A 21,905-nucleotide genomic window follows, 5' to 3' on the forward strand; every position below is an offset into this window, starting at 1 on the left:
AATAAGAAGATAAAATTAAAAAAAAAAAAACTTTAGGATAAAAAACATTTACATTGGGCGCATAAAAAATACAATGGCCTTTGAGCTCATGTATTTTTTAAATGATTTTTTTTAATAGAATGCATATATTCAGATCATGTTTATATGTATTACGGAACCTCGATACTAGATCTATTGACTATTAGCATATTTCATAATTCATAATATAACTAATAGTTACTAAGAGTAATCATCTACAAGTATACATTAAACATTAAACATTTTCTTAATACTCATAATTTAACTAATTATTTATACTCATACATTTAAACCTGGGTCTTAAATAGTATTGGGATGTGTCCATAATTTTCTTTTAGATTTTTAATTAATATAAGTCAATGCCAATCTACGTAATTTCAATATTGAAGAAATGCGGTCCAAGCGATTATCATTCTCAGCAGCTTCACCATTAAGGCCTTTTTTTTTCTTAGAGGATCAAGTAAAAGGTTCAAATTTCACTAAATTAATTTTAGCGGATTTTTTTTATAAAAAAAATAACCATCTAAAACGAACCCAGCGTTAATTTTCTATCCTGCGTAAACCTTTCCTATCATTTTAATTATCTTCTTGGCCAATCTAATTGAAACAATTTTTTTTTTCTAATTTCAATTGAGCTAGAACTCCTTGAGTGCAATCATGTTTTTGAATTCTTATAGTTTAAAATACTCTGTGTTGGTTTCTATAATTGTAAATTGTAAATTTTATAATTTTTTTGGTCATAATTACCGTTTAAAATCGCATAACTATTTTAGCATTACAAAATTGAAACTAATTAGTAGTATTTTAGTGCTTTTTCACAACCAGTTTCAGTTTTGTAGCGGTTGTAAAGGATTCGGATATAAATGCATTAGAGCATTTCTAATTAGTGTAATTTAAACAATTCATTTTGAATTATTTATTTTATATTAATGGATTCCTATAATATCACATTATAATTTAACAACTCATATTTTTTGTTCGGGTATGATTTTAAGCAACTCTTGATTATGTCCCCTAAATGATCCATAAACAGAAACAAAATATTTTTTTTACTCAAATAATTCTTTAAATTAATTTTAAGCAATCGAATATGACACATATATCACTTTCAATTAATGGTAAAAAAAATTAAGCAACAATATCTAAAAATAAGCATAAAACATTGAAGATATTGTTAGGTGATTGACAACAACAACCAAGGGTTAAAAAAATGGGTATAAATAGGATCAAGATGAAATGTTTTAATTATAAGGATTAAAAATGGAAGTTGTTATAACAATAGACACAAAAGATGTTTCATTTTTTAAATTACAAAAAGATTGGTCTGAAATTAGAAACAAAAGAAATGTAGTATTTTGGAATTGGGACAGGTGAAATCTTCGGTAGTTATCTTGATTTTTCTTTCTTCATCTTAACTTGATCATGTAAACTAACAATAATTTTAAAATTAAATACTTTACCCTTTTATCAAAATTCAGGGTATTTTTAGAAAAAGAATTATAAGGCACACTATAACTAATTTTGTATTATAATTTATAATTATTTTAAAAAGACTATGTGATTAACTAAATATCATGCCACGATTTTAACGTCGATCTTTTGAATTATTTTTTTTCTAAAAATTAAAACGAACAAAACGGGAAGTGTTGGAAAAAAAAAAGATGGAAAAAAAGCCTCCATTCAAGAAATTAACCCTTACCTTTATAAGTAGATTTTGAATCGGGTGCTCTGTGATTGCTTAGTGACTCTGTGTTGAGTGGGTTCTACCATATCAGATGAGCAAGTTCACAAAGTTTCCTTGAAAGTTTTGGTGAACAAAAAGAAAAAAACAAAGCTCTTAATTGTACGTAACTACCAAATTGCAACACTATATTCACACTTTTCATAATCAAAATTAGTTACTCATTTAGGACTTATTCTCTAATATAATCATTACTGATTATAACTCCGAATGCCCCTTCATAGTTCATTAGCGGACCTACATTCAGCCATTTGACTCCTTACATTTTTAATACAATAACATTTGTGCATGAACATTTACACAGTCTTCATACAAGTCAATGTCAATCAACCAATTTTCATTAGGACCTGATTTTTTATTATTTTTCTGTTATCTTTTTTCATATTGTTTTTGTATTATTGTATTAAAATAACAATGTATAATAATTGTATTAATATTTAATGGTGATATTTAATTTTAAAAATCATGAAAATTATATAATTTTAAAGGAGAACTCAGGAAAAAACCAGTAAAGAAGCCAAATTCTTTTCATTATTCATCAAATGTGGTCCAGACGATAATCTAATAAGCTAGCAGCTATGCCACCAAAGCAAAAAGTTCAACAAACCATTTGTAGAAGAAGAAAAAACAAGTTCAATTATCCATCACCATAACGAACTAGAATCTTTTTCATTATTCCTTTCTTAAAGACCAAAAAAATTGAAAACGAAAACATTACCAATTTCTATCCACTTCATTAATATTCAATAAAACCCAGCATTATCCATCACAATCACAACAAATAAGACCCAAAAACAATACTAAAAAGGCATAAATCCGTGGAAACGTAGCTAATTACAGAATACTAGTCATCAACTGTATATAGTCGCCCTAAACAGTACTGAAACATCAGATTAAGCATTCGGATGCTAAAGAAATGACAAAATTATCAAATGACACGAAAACAAGCGCATGCAACTGAGTGAAAAAAGTCATTAGTTATTATTTTTACTAATCAATCAAAGCGCGTCCAATCTCACCGGAGACAAAGGCATCAATAGCAGCATACGCAACCTGCTCGTCAGTGAGGTAGCGATTGTCCCAGCGGCTCATGGTGACGTTTTCGGGCTTGTCAATCTCAAAGCCCAGGACGTAGTGGCCCAACGCGGCGAGCCCGGCCCATTGCAGCTGAAACACCTGAAGCTCCTCCGCGGCGAGGGAGCGAAGCTCTCCGACATTGGTGACGCGGAGATTGTAGTCTCTCAGAAGCTTGTCGGCGTCTTCTTGGATGCCGACCCCGACGAAGATGACGTCGGGGTTGTTGAGGAAGGAGGAGAGGGCGCGTGGGATAAGGGGCGCGTAGAGGATCTGGAAGATGAGGCAGTTGTGGCCGATGCAGAGCTGGAGGGTGGCGACGGGGTTGGGCGGCTGCATGTTGGGCCGGGTGTTGGGCTTCCATTCCACGTCCAGGCCCACAATCATGAGGTCATCCGCGTTGTTGCGGATGTTGGAGGAGAGCCAGGAGCCGACTTGGGAGGGGGAAGCGGTGACGAGGGTTTGGATGGTGTAGTTACCCATGGTGACTTCGTAGCGTTTGTAGTTGTTGGTGCCGGTGCCGTTTTCTTCTATCAGTATTGCCGTCGTAATCATTGTGGTTGAGAGAGAGACAGAGAGAGAGAGAGAGGGTTTTGGTCTTGGTGTGTGTGTTATGCGTGATGCATGGAGAAACCGTATTTCTACCGAGCCTGTGGAAATTTTGGTTTTTGATCAGTGTGGGTGAGTGAGGATCGTACGATTTTGGATTTTAGTTTGCTAATTCTTTTCAATTTTTTAGGGATAAATAAATAATGAACTTTTTGTGTGAGTTTTGGGAGTGAGAGTACATTGTAGTTTTTTTTTTTTTTTTGGACGAGTATTGTAATAGTGTATGTGTATCTCTTACATGTAAGTTTACGGTGTTGCTGGTAGGATCATAGGATGGAATTGATTTGATGGATTTGGCTTTTGGCTTTATTTTTTTTAATTCAAATTAATTTAATGATTCGATCAATCTTTTGATTTTTATTTAGTGTGTTGTTTATAAGATTGTGGATTTTTTAACTTAATTTTCTCTTATATTTGATAATTAAAATTTATGATAAATATATTTGTCGTGTAAATTTATTTTTAATGTATTTAGTATTTTTTTTAAAACTATTAAAATTTGATTTATTAAACTTTAAAAATTTTCAGCTAATTGAGTCTTTAATTCTTCACCAAAAAAAAGTCTTTAATTAATTATTTTTCTTTATAAACCTACTGGTTTCTAGTTTAGTTGATATCGTTTCATATACTTTTTTTTTTACTTCATACATCTCGTTTCATACAAGTGCGCATCATTCAGTACATAAAAATGTAGATTTATGTGATGATTAATATTGTTTCAACAATAGTATATTATTGTTAATCTTCATTTTAAATTTTGATTAAATTTTATCTTGATATTGTAAAAGTTTATCCATTTTGGATTATCATGCTCTTCTAGTACTGCATCTTTATTTACTTTTTTTATTTCTTTTCTTCCATCATTTTTTATCTCCCACAAAGTTTGGTCCTTTAGAATCTGACCATTTTATAATTAAGCGAAAAGTAGAAAAAAAATCAAATTAATTTTTCGACACTAAAAGTAATATATGAAATCCTCGGTTTTTTTTCCTCTATGTAAACAAAAATTACCATGCCAACACCCAATTCTGGTTTTGGCATTCTTTGTACTTTAATCTATTTAATCCTTTTAAAAAAAACATAACAAAAAATAAGGGGATATGAAAAAATAAAAATTATTACTAAAGTTTATTTTATAAAAGGTCACAAAAAACAAAAAAGAAATTCAAAAACAAACATAGGAAAAGAGGAACAGATGTATGTATCTATATCATTAGGTACGACATGCATAGCCCTCCGTACGTGCATGATACATTTCTGCACTCCACCAACAATATAACCAATTCAGTGTAGCAGTATTTTTGTCTCATACATATCCTCAAATGAAGGAGAGAGAGAGAGAATACAACACACAATGGTAGCATGAAAAAATGCACAAAGATTTCATCACAACATGCTAGAGTGGAGAGCATAACGATGCTTTTGTTCATCATCTTTTCTACCAAAATTTCAATGACATTCCCTTATGTTTTAATCACCTTGAAGACATGAACCCAATTTGCCACACCCAATACCAAGTAATCAATCTCACTGCCATTCTCCATTGTAACTTGTAAGCCTTTCATCCACCATAAAATATGTGTACTTGTTCACCTCACGTTTTAGTTTGTCACATCCTTGATTAAATATACAAATTATTGTAAATTTTGAACTATTAAAATGAAAAAAAAAAAATTGGTCTCTATAAATTTAATATTTTAATCTTTTTGAGACTTGACGTTTGAAATCGTTTAACGTTTTCACGATTAGATCTTTTAAAACCACTACAGAATTGAAATTGTATGTCTAATTTTTTTGTGATTTTTCACCATCAAATTCAGTTATATAGAAGTTTTAAAGGATCTTAATATAATAAGGTTAGGTGATTTTAGATAGTGAGAATCAACAGAGTTTAAAAAATTGCAACTACAAAATTTAAAATGAGATATTTTATATTTTAAAGATTAAAAAAGAAAATTGTTAAAATTAAGAGATCAACATAATATTTAATCATTTTTAAATTACAAAACGATTGGTAAAAAAAAAAAGATTTGTAATAGTTTATTTTGGAATTGGGGAAAAGTGAAACCTACCGTACGTTCTTGGTTATGAAAAGTGTAAACTAATACTAATATTTTTATTTGGTACAAAAATTAATAATAATTTGACTTAGTTTAACTTTTTATCTTTAACTTCTTATTTTTTATAGGATTTTAATTTCAACAAATTAATTTAATGTATTTTAATTTTAATATTTTATAAATTTAACTTTTATTATTAAAAAATTGATGTGATATGTTTACATAATTATATTTTTTTACTCCAAATGTTTTACTTTTCTTTGAAGATTTCAATCGGTTTTTGTAATTTTTAGTAAATTTTATCCTTAATCTTTTTTTATTATCAAATTTTACCTTCAACTTTTACACATGTTAATGTCAACATCCACACCCAATTCAATGACAAAATGTAAAATCTGCAAGTTTTTTTTTAAAAAAATTTGAGATAAAAATGGACCAAATTAATTTGTTGGGTAAAAAAATAAAAAAAATTGAGAATAAAAAATGACATTAAACCTAATAATTTTAGAAATATATACTCTATACATTCACCAAAATTCACGGTATTTTGAGAAGAATTATAAGATACTATAACTCATTTTTTGTATTATAATTTATGATAAATTAGTTATAATATTCTTAAAAAATCTATTTAATTAAAAGGTTTTAACATATTTTTATTTTTTTTTCAAAAAATTAATACGAACAAAACGGGAAGTGTTAAAAAAATGAAAAAGAGGAAATGAAGCATCCATTTCAAGAGACCAACGCTTTGCCCCATATTTGGATTTTGAATTGGGTGTTCTGTGATTACTTAGTGACTCGGTTTTCAGTGGCTTCTACCATGGCTGCAACAAAAACAAAGTTCTTCATTGTGAGAAGCTAATTATAACCATATTCACATTTTTTATAACCAAAATTAATTATTCTTTTAGGATTTATTCTGTAGTCTAATCCTTACTTTCATTGTTCATCAAATGTGGTCCAAAATCCTTACTTTCATTGTTCATCAAATGTGGTCCAAAATCCTTACTTTCATTGTTCATCAAATGTGGTCCAAACAATAGTATGAGCAGAGCAACTATACCATCACACCAAACACTATTAAAAAAACATGTTTTAATGCCATTGAATTTAAGTCGGTTTTAGAAAAATCGATGTAGAAAAAATAAACAGTTACATTTTTTAAATTAAGTCCAACTTTTAAGACGATTTTATAAAAATCATATTTGCTAGATGGTGTTAACAACGGTTTTCATAAAATCGTCTCTGATTTGTAGGTTATCACGATAATTTTTTTAAAAAAACGTATTTGATTTTAAGCTGACAACAACGATTTTATGAAAATCCTCTTTAAGCTTACTACAAAATTATATTTCTAGTCTCGTGTCCTTTACTATGCAATTTCGCTTCTCGTGCCCTCTATTGCTTTCAACCTCCATTGTTCGATGAAGCTCCTCTTGAAAACTCAAAGAACACCGAGAAGACCAAGTGCTCTCAGTGCACACCATCGACAAAGGTGTCAGTCACAAACAAGGTATCTATCATCACTCATCATCTTTGTTTCCACTTTTTCCCTTAACTGATTCCAATGCTACTTTTACATTAGCTTCTATTTAAATCTCAACACTCCAAGGTCTTAGGTTTATGAGGGACTTCGTGGAAAATTTCTGCGAAACTTGAAACATCTCAATCTCGATTTTTAGCTCATTACTAACAAAAATGGTAAAAGGAAGCTAAAGATCGATGCCTGGTTTTGTTCTTAAAAAACATTTGCTGCCATTCACACCACCCTAAGCCATGTTGAGAATTTGTCATCGACGTCACCAAGGGCTACCGTTATAAGATGAGGTTTATGTATGCTCACTTTCCAATCAATGCTAGCATTGGCTACAACAACAAGTCTATTGAAATCTGAAACTTCCTTAGCGAGAATAAGATAATTTTTCATTTTCAATTTATTTATTTAATTTCTCTGTCATTTGCTACTAGGAAAAATTTGTGTTATTAGGCTTAGTTACTATATGTATTATCATTAGGTGAGGAAAGTTGACATGCTTAAGGGTATTTCCGTTGTTCGATCTGAAAGGTAAAGGATGAGTTGATTTTGGATGGAAACGACATTGAGCTTGTTTCTAGGTCTTGCACTCTTATTAATTAGGTATGCCCTTTCTATATGCACATGTTGTTAAACAAGTGGCCTTAGTAACTTAAGAGGAGGGTGAGTTTCAAAATTTTCCACTAACAAACTTTTAACCCCCCTTCTAAATGATAGGCTCAGAATGCAGAAAAAGAAGCAACAATCAATTTAATGATGTTCGTTAAACATGCAAGACAAAATTGATTGTAATAACATAAATGAGATAAGGGAAGAGAGAAATGCAAACTTGATTTATACTGATTCGGCCACTTCCCGTGCCTATGTCCAGTCTTCAAGCAACTCACTTGAGATTTTCACTAAATTTGTAAAAAAAAACCTTTTTACAACTTCTGAACACCTAAGCAATCCCTTTTCCTTGTGTTCAGGAAACTCATAATTCAAGAGACAATCAGTCTCTTGATTACAATTTACTTTCTGAGATGAACAGAACGATTTCTCTCATTTAGAGTGGATAATACAATTTTATGTTCTTGGATGAACTCTTAATAGATTTGCAAGTGTTTGACTAAGAGTTATTGAGAGATCATTCGATAATGAAGTTCTCTTGGAATATCTCTCTCATACTTTTTGAAGTCAGACACACACATATATAGGCCCTTCGTGCCTTTTCAAAATGGTTTGCAGAGATGTGTCTTTTCAAAAAGCTTTTTCTGAAATTTTTCACTGGTAATCGATTACAGGTTTCTGGTAATTGATTACACATTTATATTTTGAAGGGTCATGACTTTCAAATTGAATTTCAAGAGTTCCGTTGCTGGTAATCGATTACACATCAATGGAAATCGATTACACATTCAAAATTCAAATTTCAAACCCTTTTAAGAAGCTGATTTGCAAACTTGTCTTTTGGTAATCGATTACACTGCCTGGTAATTGATTACCAGAGCCTTGACATGTTGAAAACAATGTGTTTCGAGACAAAAGCTGATCTTGAATGAATCTTGAAGCAATGTTTGTTTGTTGAAGCAAATTTGTCTTATTCTTGAAGCAATGCTTAACCTTTGAATGTTTGTTGAAGTGATCTTGAAAGCAACCTTGTTTGATTATTCATTGACATCATCAAATTTATGTATTAATACATTCACAATCTCTCCCTTTTTTATGATGACAATCATTATCAATTGAATTCTTCTCAGCATCATCAAAACCTGCATTATGCACACATGCCACCACCCAAACTTTTCCCAATTTTGCTATTGGTTTAGCTTTTAATTAATTGTTTATTTGTTTGTTTTCTACATAAATGTCAGGTTAAAAATAAGGATATAAGGAAAAAAGTGGGTTCCTTTGGGTTGAAATTCGATTGGTTGAATTATACATGTCTGATATAATTTTGGAAGGAATTTGCATATCTTTAGTGACTCTAAAACATTTTGGTAAAGACTGATTCTTATATTTCCTTTTAGAAATTTTAGGAAACTACGTATTTTGAAAGGTGTAATTCCCCGGGAGCCCAAGAAAAAGTTCAAGGGAACTCATCAGACTTATTACCGTGTCAAGAATGTTTCCTTCCTTCGTCATGATCCTTTGGTTGAAATATGTAGAGCAATAAGAGTGCATGAGAGAAAAATTAAGAAAGTCAAGGCAAAGAAAAACCTTGAACGTGCAAATAGGTTGTGTGAGAAAACACCCAAACCCAAGATCGATAGGATTATTCGACAAAGGTTTTTTTTTTAATTTTTTCATTATAGTTTATGTATAGTAACCGGTGATGAATTTCCAATTTAATTGATTATTCTTTGAATTTACGGGTACCCGAGATTTGTGGATGCACTTAGAGATTGGATGACTGCCTTACAATGGTTCATCTTTTTGCAGCATTACCTACATCGGAGAGTAAAAAGTTGATGTGGAGTGTGTCCATAAATGTCCAAGGTATATTCGTGGAATTTGAATAACTTTGGATTAATATGTAATGAGAAAATCAACTTTGTGGATTTATATTTCCTTTGAAAATAAGGAGTTAAACATGTTTTGGTAAAATCTCATTGGTATTATCTTGCATTTTTTATAAAAAAATATGAAAATTTTCACGCTGATATGATTTTCATCTTCTATATATTCATCTAGATTAGCACATGAATGACAATCATTTGTATCTCGCACTCACAAGTTAAGAAAAACTTTTGAATCTGTGAAAGACATATACTACTAGGTACCGATTTGACATTTTTAAATGTTCAGTAATCTTAACTATATATGCTATCAATAGATATATTGATTTTTGTTGTTTGTGCAAGCTGTGGTTGAGGGCCAAAGAATAACATGGCTAACTCCTTATTCATCACAACAGGTTGTATATGATGATGTTGACATCACTACCATGCTAAACTTTCTGCAATTGTATGAGGTTAGTTTCATATTCATGTTGTATTTAATGTTTCCATTCGATGATATGCCCACATTATTGTCATCCCAATTAATAGGATTATAGATCTGTATACTTTAATCATGTAAGTAATTTAGCTACCTACCCCCTCGGTTGTCTTATTAGACGCACATCTCCTAATCCTTCATATTCAACAACATTATTTTGATTGCTGACTTTTTATTAATTTCTTAATCTTCTATAACGATAGAACTTCTTGTTAGTTTTGTCAATTTTTGCCTCTACCATTCTATAAATTTGAAGTATCCCTCCTTACTTGATCCTTGATTGGAAGCTTTGAGTACTATTTTTCCGAACTCAAATGGAACTTTAAAGATTTGTTTCTCTACAAATATTTTATGTATCTCGTGATTAAATTTCTTTTTAACTCATGCAGATTTATATGCTTTGTCAAGGTATGCTAGTACCAATATCAAACCCTCTGTACTGATTTCTAAAGTTCCTCAAGCTAAATCTGAACAAGTGGAGACCAAGCAAAAAGAGGTAGAGACTGGAAATGAAATATCTCTGAACTAAGACTTGCTCAACTTCCTTCTAATGAACCTGGTGCACTAATTCACCTTGTTGATGAAGTTACTGGTGAAGATGAAGAGGACTAGGATACAAAGGAATGTAAAAAGCTCTTTAAAAATATGAAATTCTTCGTAAGCAGGGAGGCAAGACCTTATGATGGTTATATCATCACTATTTTGAAAGTATTGTCAGTCAATAGTTGGGAATTTGTGCTCATAGTATTTCCTAAGTCATATTTCATTGTTTTTTAAGAAAAGTAAGAGATAGGGATTAGTGATGATAATAAGTAGGAGCATGTTTTAAAGAATTAAAATTAGAGCTAATAACATGTATATATATGGGACTTACTATAGTGACAATGATTCTCATTTTAAGAATGCAAGAACTTTAAATTTGCACTATACAATTATACATAGATGGTCAAACTTCAAAGTTTGTAATCACATGATCATTTAGAAAATTCAAGTTCATTTAACTTTTAATCTTGACCACTCAAATAAAATCGAATTGTGTATATTCATTTTTCTCATTTTTTTACTATAATAAAGTCTAGGGATATTGTCTGAATATGTATATTTCTCTTAGAATATGAAAGGTTGTTGAATTTTTGCTAGATGGTTTTGGTTGATATGTAAATATTATCTTAAATAGGCAATTAAATTGTTGGCTCAAACTACCTCAATCTTTAAGATTGAATATTGTTCACAAGGTCTTTGGTTTGATTCTTAATGGTAGACTTTTAGTGTAAAGTTATTTACTTATATGTTGGTACCCATTGTAAATGCTTGTTAAAGCTTTTCCTCTCTCCTAAACCTGTTTATACGAAGAAGAAAAATTCTTTTAAAGAGAATTAGTTTTATTTTTGTGGAAAACCATAGAGGTATAAGTCAAATACTTTGACATAATTAGTTGATTATTTTAATGTTTTGTAAATGTTGCAGTTGCTATTATTTGTAATTTGTTATTTATAATGTGAATTTGTGTACTGTTGTGACATGAATAATTTATAGAAATTTTCAACTTATTTATATTGTTTACATTGATGTCACATCACACAATACATCTTATTGCACTTTTGTTATAAAAAAAAGTGTTGCTTTTTTTTTTAACTCCATGTTAAAAATCTTGGTAATTTCCTCGTGGTTGTGTATTATTTGACATTATTTGTATTTGTTTCGGTCTAATGATTCAAGTACCAAGGGAATCAATGCCTTTTGTTATTCCTGCTTTTGGTGGCATAGTTTCCTGGGAGGGAGAACGACACCTTTAAGGGAATTTGATTAGAGCATTTCTTATGAGGTTTGTGACTAAGCATACCATTTAGGTGTCCTTCTATTTTATATCTTCAGTTTAGGTTTTCTTAGCTATTGCTTTCATGTGCTAGATTTTTGACAAGGAAGCACAAGGACATCAGTTTCTCACAAGAGAACATGTTAAACCATAGTGGGTATATGATTGTCCGAATGCACAAATTATTTTGCCAACCGAGAATTATTTGGTGGGAAGGTATGCTTCTTTAATAACTAATGTTTAGTGGTGATTGCATTAATTTACAATTTTTCTCTAGGGAACTCTTTAGTAATTGAAGTTACATTATTCATGCCTTTTTTTTTTGTTCATGGGGAAACTCTTACTTGTTGTAATGGTCTTGGGAGGAATGTGCTATTTTATTTGACTGAGAAAAATAAGTTTTTCTACAAGGATCATGATATTTTTTTGGGAAATCATGTCTATATATGCTTTTATCTATTCATTTTGTTTGATGAATTTGATACTAATTAAACATTTATTTCTTTATTATCATTCCTATTTTGTTATATACACAAAATGAGATTAGGAATGAATGCATTGGAAAGAAAGTTGGGTAGTATTTATTGTTACAAAATGATATCCCTATTGCTAAGGAATGATAGGAAAATTATAAGGAAAATCATTAGAAAACTATCAAATATGGTGCAGTGCATGCACTAGAAAATTGTCATAAAAATGCTACTTTCTAAGACAGTTGTCAGGAAAATTAACTTAGAAAATTTACATTCTAAAACGATTGTCTGAAAGAATCATGTTAGAAACATTAATTGTTTAACATTTTTAAATTAAAAAAACACATTCTAAGACGGTTTTGAAGAAAACCGATGTAGAAACCAAGATTCTAAAAGGATTTAGAAATCGGCATGAAAAGTTTTGACTTTTCACGACATCATACTCAAAGACAGTTGAAAACCATCATGAAAAGTCACAAAGTACCATCTTTGAAAGCACTTTTTGTAGTAGTGAAAGTAACCAGTTCAATTATCACTATAGAATCTTTTTCATTCCTTTCTTGAAGATAGAAAAAGAAAATCAAAAACGAAAAGAACATTACCGATTTCTATTCCATACATCATGAATATTCATTAAAACCCAATAGTCAACGTCATCCATCACAATCACAAGTAAGACGCAAAAACAAAATATGAATATAGTAACCAACAACCACATGCACATCAACAATAGAAAAAAAGCATAAATCCATGGAAACGTAGTTGATTAATCCTAAACATTGAAATTAGACATGTGAAAGCAATTCCACATGAGACAAAGGCATCAACAACAACATACTTAACTTGCTCCCCAGTGAGGGAGCAATCATCCCAACGACTCATGGTGATATAGTGGTGCTTGCTAACCTTAGATCCTACTGTGCAAAGGCCCAACGTGTCGAGCCCGACCTAATGCAGTTTTGACACGTCAAGCTCCTCCGCGATGAGGGAGTGAAGGTCGCAAACATTGGCCACACGAAGATTGTAGTCTTTGAAAAGCTTGTCCATGTCATCTTAGACCCCGAAGAAGGTGACATTGGTTCTGGCGAGAAAGGAGATGAGGGCATATGGAGGATATAGAAGATGAGGCAGTGCTAATCCACGTAGAGGTGGAAGGTGGTCACGAGATTGTTCATGTTAGGCTGGGTGTTGGGCCTTGTCGCAACCTACCCTTCGGCGGAAGGGCGACGCGGGGCTCACGGGTGCGTCTTCCAAGGGAGGAAGGCGCGCAAAGTCGCCACCAACGTTTATTCGAGGAAAACGTCAAAAAAACCAAATGTGTGGTCTACAAACTTTAAGTGTGAAAGATTTGGGAGTTATTTTTACGCACGGTGAAGGTATTAGCACCCCACGCGTCCGTCACAAAGGACGACAACCTTTAATCGAGTGTGCAAGACATGACTTCAAAATTATGTATTTTTCCTTTTTTATGTTTTTTTTTTAGCTTTTTATGGGTCTTTTTGTGTTTCTTATCTTTTTGTGATCGACAAGGGTGTTTCTCTCGCTCCTACGTATTCCTCAATTGTGATGAGGAAATTAGACCTACGTAGTTCTTTCAGAACTAAATGTTGGTTAAGTTTTTTTTTATCTTTTTTCGCAAGATATATTTTAATCAAACAAAATTCATTTAAGGCGTTGGACCATTAAAAAATCTTTTGATTTTTGGAAAGGAGAGAAACGTTAAGGCATTGGACCATTAACGATCTCTTGATTTTGAAAGGAGAGAAATGTTAAGGCGTTGGACCATTAACGATCTCTTGGTTTTTGAAAGGAGAGAAACGTTAAGACGTTGAACCATTAACGATCTCTTGGGGTGGTTGACAAAAGCGGGGCTTTTGCTCCTACGTATCCTCAATTGCGATGAGGAAATCAGACCTACGTAGTTCTTGCAAAAGCGATAAAGTTATGTGTTGATTTTATGTTTTGAATGGTCCATTTTAACCAATAAAAACAAAGATGACCGTTTTAAGACGTTGGACCTTAAAACGGTTTTGAGACAAAGCTTGGTTTGTGAGTTGATTTTAGCCTTAGTTTCACTTTGATTATTAGTCAATTCATTCAAGGAAACTTTCAAAGAAAAACGTTTGATTGATTTTTTTAATTATTTTATTATTATTTTTTCTAGATATTTTGATTATTTTATTATTATTTTTGCCTTTTTTTATTTAACCGAAGTTATAGCATGAACAATCAGTTGAATTTTATTTTAACAGTGATTAAACAAGATTACAACACAAATGATCGGTTGAAATTCAGTTTATCAATTATTTGGTGAGATAACGGCTTAAATAAACGGTTGAAAGCTCATTAAAAGTGGAAGAAAAGAATACCGATAGTAAGCGAAATGAGGAATGAAAGCGAACAAAACAAGAATGAATTGAAAGCCTCGGATTCAAAAACTTACCGGTTGAAGACCGAAGAACGAACTAAGAACGGTGAATAACAACGGAAAATCTTCACGGATTTGATCACAGAAACGTCTTGGAAGCATTACAGAAGCATCTCGACTTGGATTTTCTTCACGGAAACACATTTAATCACCCAAAATAGCTTAAATGCATAGCATAGGGGTCAGGGATAAATTTACACAGCCCCCTTACCCTATTTATAGCCAAAATGGGGAGGTCCTTGCCGCCCAAGGCTTCTTGAGGAAGATTTCTGAGTGCACCCCAATTACTAAGTTTACCCTTTTTCGTGCTTTACGAAAAATTATGGAAGTATTACGGAAGCGTTTCGGATTTGATTTTCCTCTTTTTCTCCTCCCTTTCACCAATGTTAAGTGAAATATGCTAACCCAAGGTTTTCAGAAATTTTACGGAAGCCCCGGATGTCATTTTTTAACAAAATGGAGGTGGTTGCCACCCAGAGGCTTTTTGAAGAAGATTTTTTAGTGCACCTGAGAATTAATAAGTTCACCCCCTTCTAGGATGTTTTGTATGAAGTTTCCTGAGCGCACCCTGATGTTTGATAAGTTCACCCCCATTTTGTGGTTGTGGCTATTTTCTTTTCGAAACGTCCCAAAACTTTATGGATTTCACGGCAATGGGTATTAAAAATTTTGAAGTGGTCAAACGGAGGTCTCATGCCAACAAACCATGGTCCCCAGACGAAATTAGGGTATGACAGACCTCAATTTCGTGATGAGGCCCACATTGAGGCCTGACTGGTAGTGGGTGTGTTGGTGGAAAGCCAAGAGTTGACTTGGGAGGGGGAAGAGGTGACAAGGATTAATTTGGATGGTGTCAATGTCATCCACAGTGACTTCATAGAGCTTGTAGTTGTGGGTTTCGTTGATGTTTTCTTCTATCAGTGTTATTGTCGACATCGTTGTGGATTGGAGAAAATTGAGAGACGGGGGGGGGGGGGGGGGGGGAGAGAGAAGGTGGTTTTGATCTTGGTTTGGTGTGGTGTGTTATGTGGGATGCATGGAGAAATTGTATTTCTACTGAGCTTGTCGAATTTCAGTTTTTGATCGAGTGTGGGTGAGTGAGGATCATACGATTTTGGCTTAGTTTACTAATTCTTTTCAAGGTTTAATTACGTTTTTAGTCCTCAAACTATGGGGTTTTGAAATTTTGGTCCCTAAACTATTTCTTTTTAATTTAGTCCCTAAAGAAATTGTCATTATTAAAAAATAGTCTTTGTCATTAATTTCCTCTGTTAAGTGTTGAATTGTTTACTTAAGTGACCATGAATATCACCATAGATTGTAGAAGAAGAGAATGAACTGTTGCTCTGCACCACATATCTCCTCATGGGTGATTCTTGTACGTTCATAAGTTCTTAGAGCATTAGGGTTCATCAATAACTTCGCTTTTCCTTTTGCATTTTAATAACATAATATTTTAATTATTTACCTAATGTATGTGACATACACATGACATTTTATCATTTAATAGAAAATATTAACGATAAAAACTATTTTTAATAATGATAAATTCTTTAGAGACTAATTTTTTGAAAAAAATAATTTAAAAACCGAAAATTGAAAATCCCATAATTTAAGAACTAAAAACCTAATTAACCTTTCTGTTCAATATTTTGATGATAAACATGACTTTTTTTTATATGAATTTTGGTAAGTACTGTAGTGTAGTAGTGTATTCTCTTGTAAGTTTCCTAAAGTGTGTGATTGATTTGGCTCGCTTGCCTCGGGCCAATATTTAGTTACATTTGAATTTGTTACCCAATTCTTCACTAATTGAGTCTTTAATTATTCACACACACACACAAAAAAAAACTGAATCTTTAATTAATTATTTTTCTTACGGGTTTTCTATTTTAATTGGCATCGTTCCATACTTACATATATATACTAATAACTCATGGATTTTACAATCGTACCTATATATATCATATATCATTCAGTACATAAAACTGTAGATGTACGTGAGGAAAAATCATGTATATGCATGCATCCGGTGCATCCCATAGCGTGAAAGAGGATAAATTGCTTTCTTGGATATTTTCGTTTTTTCTTTGTATCTTTTCCTCTTATAAGCAAAACATTAGGTACGCCTGCATATCCTCAAAGAAAAAATAAAAAAGAGATAGAGAGAACCCAACAGAGAGACTGGTAGCATAAAAACATGCACAAAGGGATCATTTAATACGCTTTAGTTCTCTCTCTCTTTACTTTTTTTTTTTGTTTCTATATAAACTTTCCTTCCTCTTACATTATGCTGGGATAAGAATTGATGAAATGAAAATTAAAGAAAAGATCTTGCTAACCTGTTCGGAGGTTATCACGTAGTTGTTCAATTGTATATTTTTTTTTGTTTTTAATGAAATTTTATAATGTTTTATGTCAATTAATTATCTTTCTTATTTTTATTGTTTAATTGAAAATTAATCATTTTTATGTTAATCAAATATATTATGACAACTATCTGCCTGTTTGATAAATTTAGGTAGAGAATATTTTATACCAAATTGTATAATCAATTTTTTTGAATAATCTCTGATAAATTAATTATTCCTTAATTGATTATCCTTTGTTCTAATTATATCTTTTGACTTGAATCAATATATTTATGATTATTGCAGTATTGATTTAAGGTAAAGAACATCATTAGACCTTGATCACATGCTTTTGATTGATTTTGGGAATTGATAATGAATTGTGGCAGAAATTTCATAGGAATTGGAATTATAATCTCAGTTGCTTTTAATATCACTCAAATCTTGTTCTTGTGATAGTTTATATGTTTTCTCTTAAATAAAAAACAAAAAAATACTTCAATCTCTTTTTAATTATTCTAACTAGTTAGTTTAATAATTTTGACTATTTGAAAATACAATTTAGGGTTCGATAACCATATTTTTAATTCATTGTTACTATTGCGTATGATACATTTTCCCTTGTGTGAGTATTATTTTTACACATACATCAAATTTTTGACACCGTTGCCCGAGACTAGTGGTGGAATTCCCAAATAATTTTTGTTTATAGAATTTCTTTTATTATTTATTTAATTTTCTATTATTTCTTGTTACTTTACTATTTTTATTTCTCATTGTGTTTGATCTTCACCTTTTGTTTTTAGTGCATGCAAATCAAGTCCCAAAATTCATCAATGCATTAGGAACCTGACATTGACAAGCTAATTTGAAGGTTCTATGAATAAATCCAAAAGGAGAGAGAGCAATGACAATCAATCCGACTCAGACCTTCATGGACTAACTACATTACTCCTGTTTAGGGCTAGTAAAATGGATGGCCCTGGCTAGCCTCACCTGGCCCATCAAGCCAAACAATGTAATTGGAGTGGCCTAGGTTCAATCCATATTCTTATGAATTGGAATTTTTTAAGCCTACTCTAGCACTACATGTACCGCAATTGGTGCATTGGTCTTTGTAGCCTTAATGCTTTTTACTGGTTGGTTTTATTATCAAAAAGCTACTCCAAAATTGGCTTGGTTCCAAGATGTAGAATCTATGTTGAATCACCATTTGACAGGGCTCTTGGGGTTGGGATCTCTTTCTTGGGCAGGACATCAAATACATGTATCTTTACCAATTAACCAATTTCTAAATGTTGCAATAGATCCCAAAGAGATTCCACTTCCTCATGAATTTATCTTGAATCGGGATCTTTTGACTCAACTTTATCCGAGTTTTGTCGAGGGAGGAACTCCCTTTTTTACCTTGAATTGGTCAAAATACGCAGAATTTCTGACTTTTCGTGGAGGATTAAATCCTGGAGGTCTATGACTGATCGACATTATACACCATCATTTAGCTATTGTAATTCTTTTCTTGATTGAGTTATTGGGCCATTGGACCTATTCAAGTTAATGTAGAAATGAATAATAAAAAAATGATTATATTTTTAAAAATAGAAAAAGTAAATAAAATAATAATAAAATGATAAAATAGGGGAAAAAGAATTATATGTTGATATTATTTGTATCTACTTTAATGATTTAATTTGACATCAATTATCCACTTTTTAAAATATAGACAAAAAGAAAGTATATACGAATAAAAAAATTAAAGTAACAATTCTATATAAAAAAATTTAAAATATCCTATCCGCTATATTTAAGAATAAAACAGATACAATTTCTTAATGCTTAATAATTGTAATCTGCCAATCAATTAAGGTTATAGTCAACTACAAATTACAATTAGTTATCAATCATAATAAAAATATGACAATCTACCGATCAAAATAGCAACCTACACATCGGGCGGCCGGATAGACCCATTTTACCAATCCTACTCCTACTTTAGGGAAGCCAATACTATCTTACTCCCCCGTCTACCTGAGTTTTTCAAAGTAAATGAATGGAAGAAAATGTGAATATTAGAGAGAAATTATAAAAAAACTCGAAGAGTAATTTTTAAATTTTACGAAAACAGAAAGATAAACAGAAAACGAAGAGTTAGCTTTTATTTCTTTTCTTAGTTTTCTTATGCAATAAAATTTTATCACTGGGATTTGGACAAAAGTATACTCATTGTTATTCTTTTCAGGTTTTAATTAATGAAGCATCCACTCCGTTCCCCCGAGGCATGAGAAGCTGCAGAGCTTCCATAACATGAGCAGACTCTAATAAAAACCATAAATTAATAAACCATTAAAAACCAAACGATTACAGTTTATACCAGTACGTAATAGCTAGCAATAAAGGAAAAATAATTACTAATTTTCTTAAAGTTACTATTTTTGTAAAAGTTATTTTTTCTAACTTCTGACCAAATACTATGACTGATTTTCGGTATACGGGTACTCCATGAAATGAAAACAAACAAACGGCCAGTTAAAAAGTAGTTCACTTCAAGAAGTTAACCATTTATAAGTAGATTTTGGCTAAGGTTATCTGTGATTGTTTAGTGTACGTGACTTGGTGGTGTTCTGTGTGGTTTTCTACAATGGCTGCAGCAACAGCAACTCCATCAGATGAGCAAGTTCACAAAGTTGCCCTAAAAGTTTTGGTGGACAAAGAGAAAAACAAAGTATTGTTTGCTGAGGCAAGGAAGGATTTCGTTGACGCTCTATTTGAGTTTCTTAACAATGCCTTTGGGGACTATTACTAGACTCGTGGCCAAGGACTCCAATATTCCACCATTTAAAGTTTTGGTAGCCTAAGTTCATTGTATGAAAGTGTGTCAGATCTTGAAGAAGAGTATCTGAGGACACAGACAAGCAAAGAAATGCTACTGCATCCAAGAAACCCTATGGAATCCTATTGCCAGCTGCTGGAATAGCACAAAGTATTTTCTCTGCCAGAGCCAGGAATGCATTAGAAAGGACAGTGGGAGCCTTTTGAGCATGTTCAGGAATCAAAGATGCCATTGTGGAAAAGTAATGAGCAGAGTAATATCCCCAGCAAATTTTACATTAGAAAATGGCTTTGTCAATAAAACTGCTAGTTTTATAATTTACGATGATATGCCTATGTGCCTAATGTTCTTGGAACAAGTGTGGGAATTGCTTCGGCGGCTTGGAATCTGATATGCGCTGGTTTTAGAGAGAGAGAGTGGAAGAAGAAGATGAAGGTCACGGGGAGAGATAGACTTTCCTTGATTCGAGGTCAAGGGCCTCCTTGCTAAGCTATTAGTTTCTGAAAGTATATTCCTTGTTTATTCTCATTCCCGAGCAAGCTTTTATACAAGGAGTTTAACGATGATAGCAGTTACAGACTCTAACAGTTTCGTAACTAACTACCCAACGGCCTAACCAACTAACCCCTAGTTTATACAAAGCGTGGCTTATCAACATGTGGCTCAACTCTATGCATGCATGCAGTCACGTGCTCACGTATTCTTCTAGATACTTAGGTCACGTAGTATTCCTTCTTGGCCTATCTTCGTGAGTTGTTGCAGGTGGTGGGGTTCCCTTCTCACTGCTGCTGCTAGCATTATCCGCCCCTGGGAAAACCACCTTGTCCTCAAGGTGGTGGGCGTGGCAAACGTCAATCCAATTTTCCTAGGTGGAGTCTTCGGGGGCCAAGCCCTTCCACTGCACGAGTACGAGACGTGTGGGTGGCTGTGGGGAGGAGTCAACACGTGAGTCGAGAATGGCTAAGGGCTCCATTATGGGGTGGTTGTTAAGTGCGTCCGGGGGCAGTGGGGTCGAAGCAGGGAGGAGTGGAATACGGGGTGGATCTTGGATCCCTCGGGTAACTTCAGACGATATGCAACATTACCTATTTGTTCCACGACAGGGTAAGGTCCGAAATAGTGCTTGGTCAGTTTGCTGGTTGGCTGGGATCGCAGGGAAGACTGGCGATGGGGTCTAAGCTTGACATGGACGAGTTGGTCTACCTCATAAACCACATCACGGTGCTTCTGATCCGCGAAATGTTTCATAGCCTCTTGCGCTTTGACAAGCTTACGTTGGAGGATTGCGTGGGTCTCTTCGCGTGTACGAAGTACGGTGTCGACGGCGTCGTTGCAGGATGAACCTTGAAGATACGTTGGAAGAGAAGGGGGAGGTTTGCCGTAGACGACTTCGTATGGGGTCATACCGGTGCCCGTGTGCCGCGAGGTATTATAGGACCACTCCATGAGTGCGAGAAGCTTGTACCAAGTAGCTGGTTGGTGATGTACGAAGGAGCAGAGGTATTGCTCGAGCGTCCGGTTCATCACCTCCGTCTGACCATTCGTTTGTGGGTGGTAGGTGGTACTCATGCGTAAGGTTGTACCAGTCATCTTGAAGAGTTCGCGCCAGAATGAACTGATAAAAATGGGGTCTCGGTCCAAAATTATGCTTCGAGGGAAACCATGGTGTTTGCACACGGTATCCATGAAAAGGGTAGCTATCTTGAAGGCGGTAAAGTGAGTGGGTAGAGCACCTAGGTGAACACTTTTAGAGAAGCGATCCACCACGACCATGACTGCGGTGAACCCATGGGAGGCGGGGAGATGGGTTACGAAGTCCATGGAGATGTTTTCCCAAGTGCCCGTGGGAATCGGAATTGGTTGGAGTAACCCAGCACTTCTACGTGTGAGGTGCTTTACTTGTTGACACACCGTGCAACGATGAACGAAATTTTTAACATCTGCGACCATGTTGTGCCATCGAAAGTCGGAGACGATGCAAGGTCTTCT

General features: G+C 33.2%; 1 protein-coding gene and 1 pseudogene across 1 annotated transcript; one reads left to right on the forward strand and one right to left on the reverse strand.

Moving 5' to 3' along the window:
- Positions 1-2,749: 2,749 nt before the first annotated feature.
- LOC114420440 (Werner Syndrome-like exonuclease) lies at positions 2,750-3,388 on the reverse strand. The gene has a single exon (XM_028386335.1). The coding sequence runs from the start codon at positions 3,386-3,388 to the stop codon at positions 2,750-2,752; it is 639 nt and encodes a 212-aa protein (XP_028242136.1).
- Positions 3,389-7,535: 4,147 nt separating this feature from the next.
- On the forward strand, positions 7,536-12,279 carry LOC114420441 (annotated as a pseudogene).
- The last annotated feature ends 9,626 nt before the right edge of the window (positions 12,280-21,905 follow it).

This window comes from Glycine soja, chromosome 7 (genome assembly GCF_004193775.1).
Source record: "Glycine soja cultivar W05 chromosome 7, ASM419377v2, whole genome shotgun sequence".
Taxonomy (NCBI): Eukaryota; Viridiplantae; Streptophyta; class Magnoliopsida; order Fabales; family Fabaceae; genus Glycine; species Glycine soja.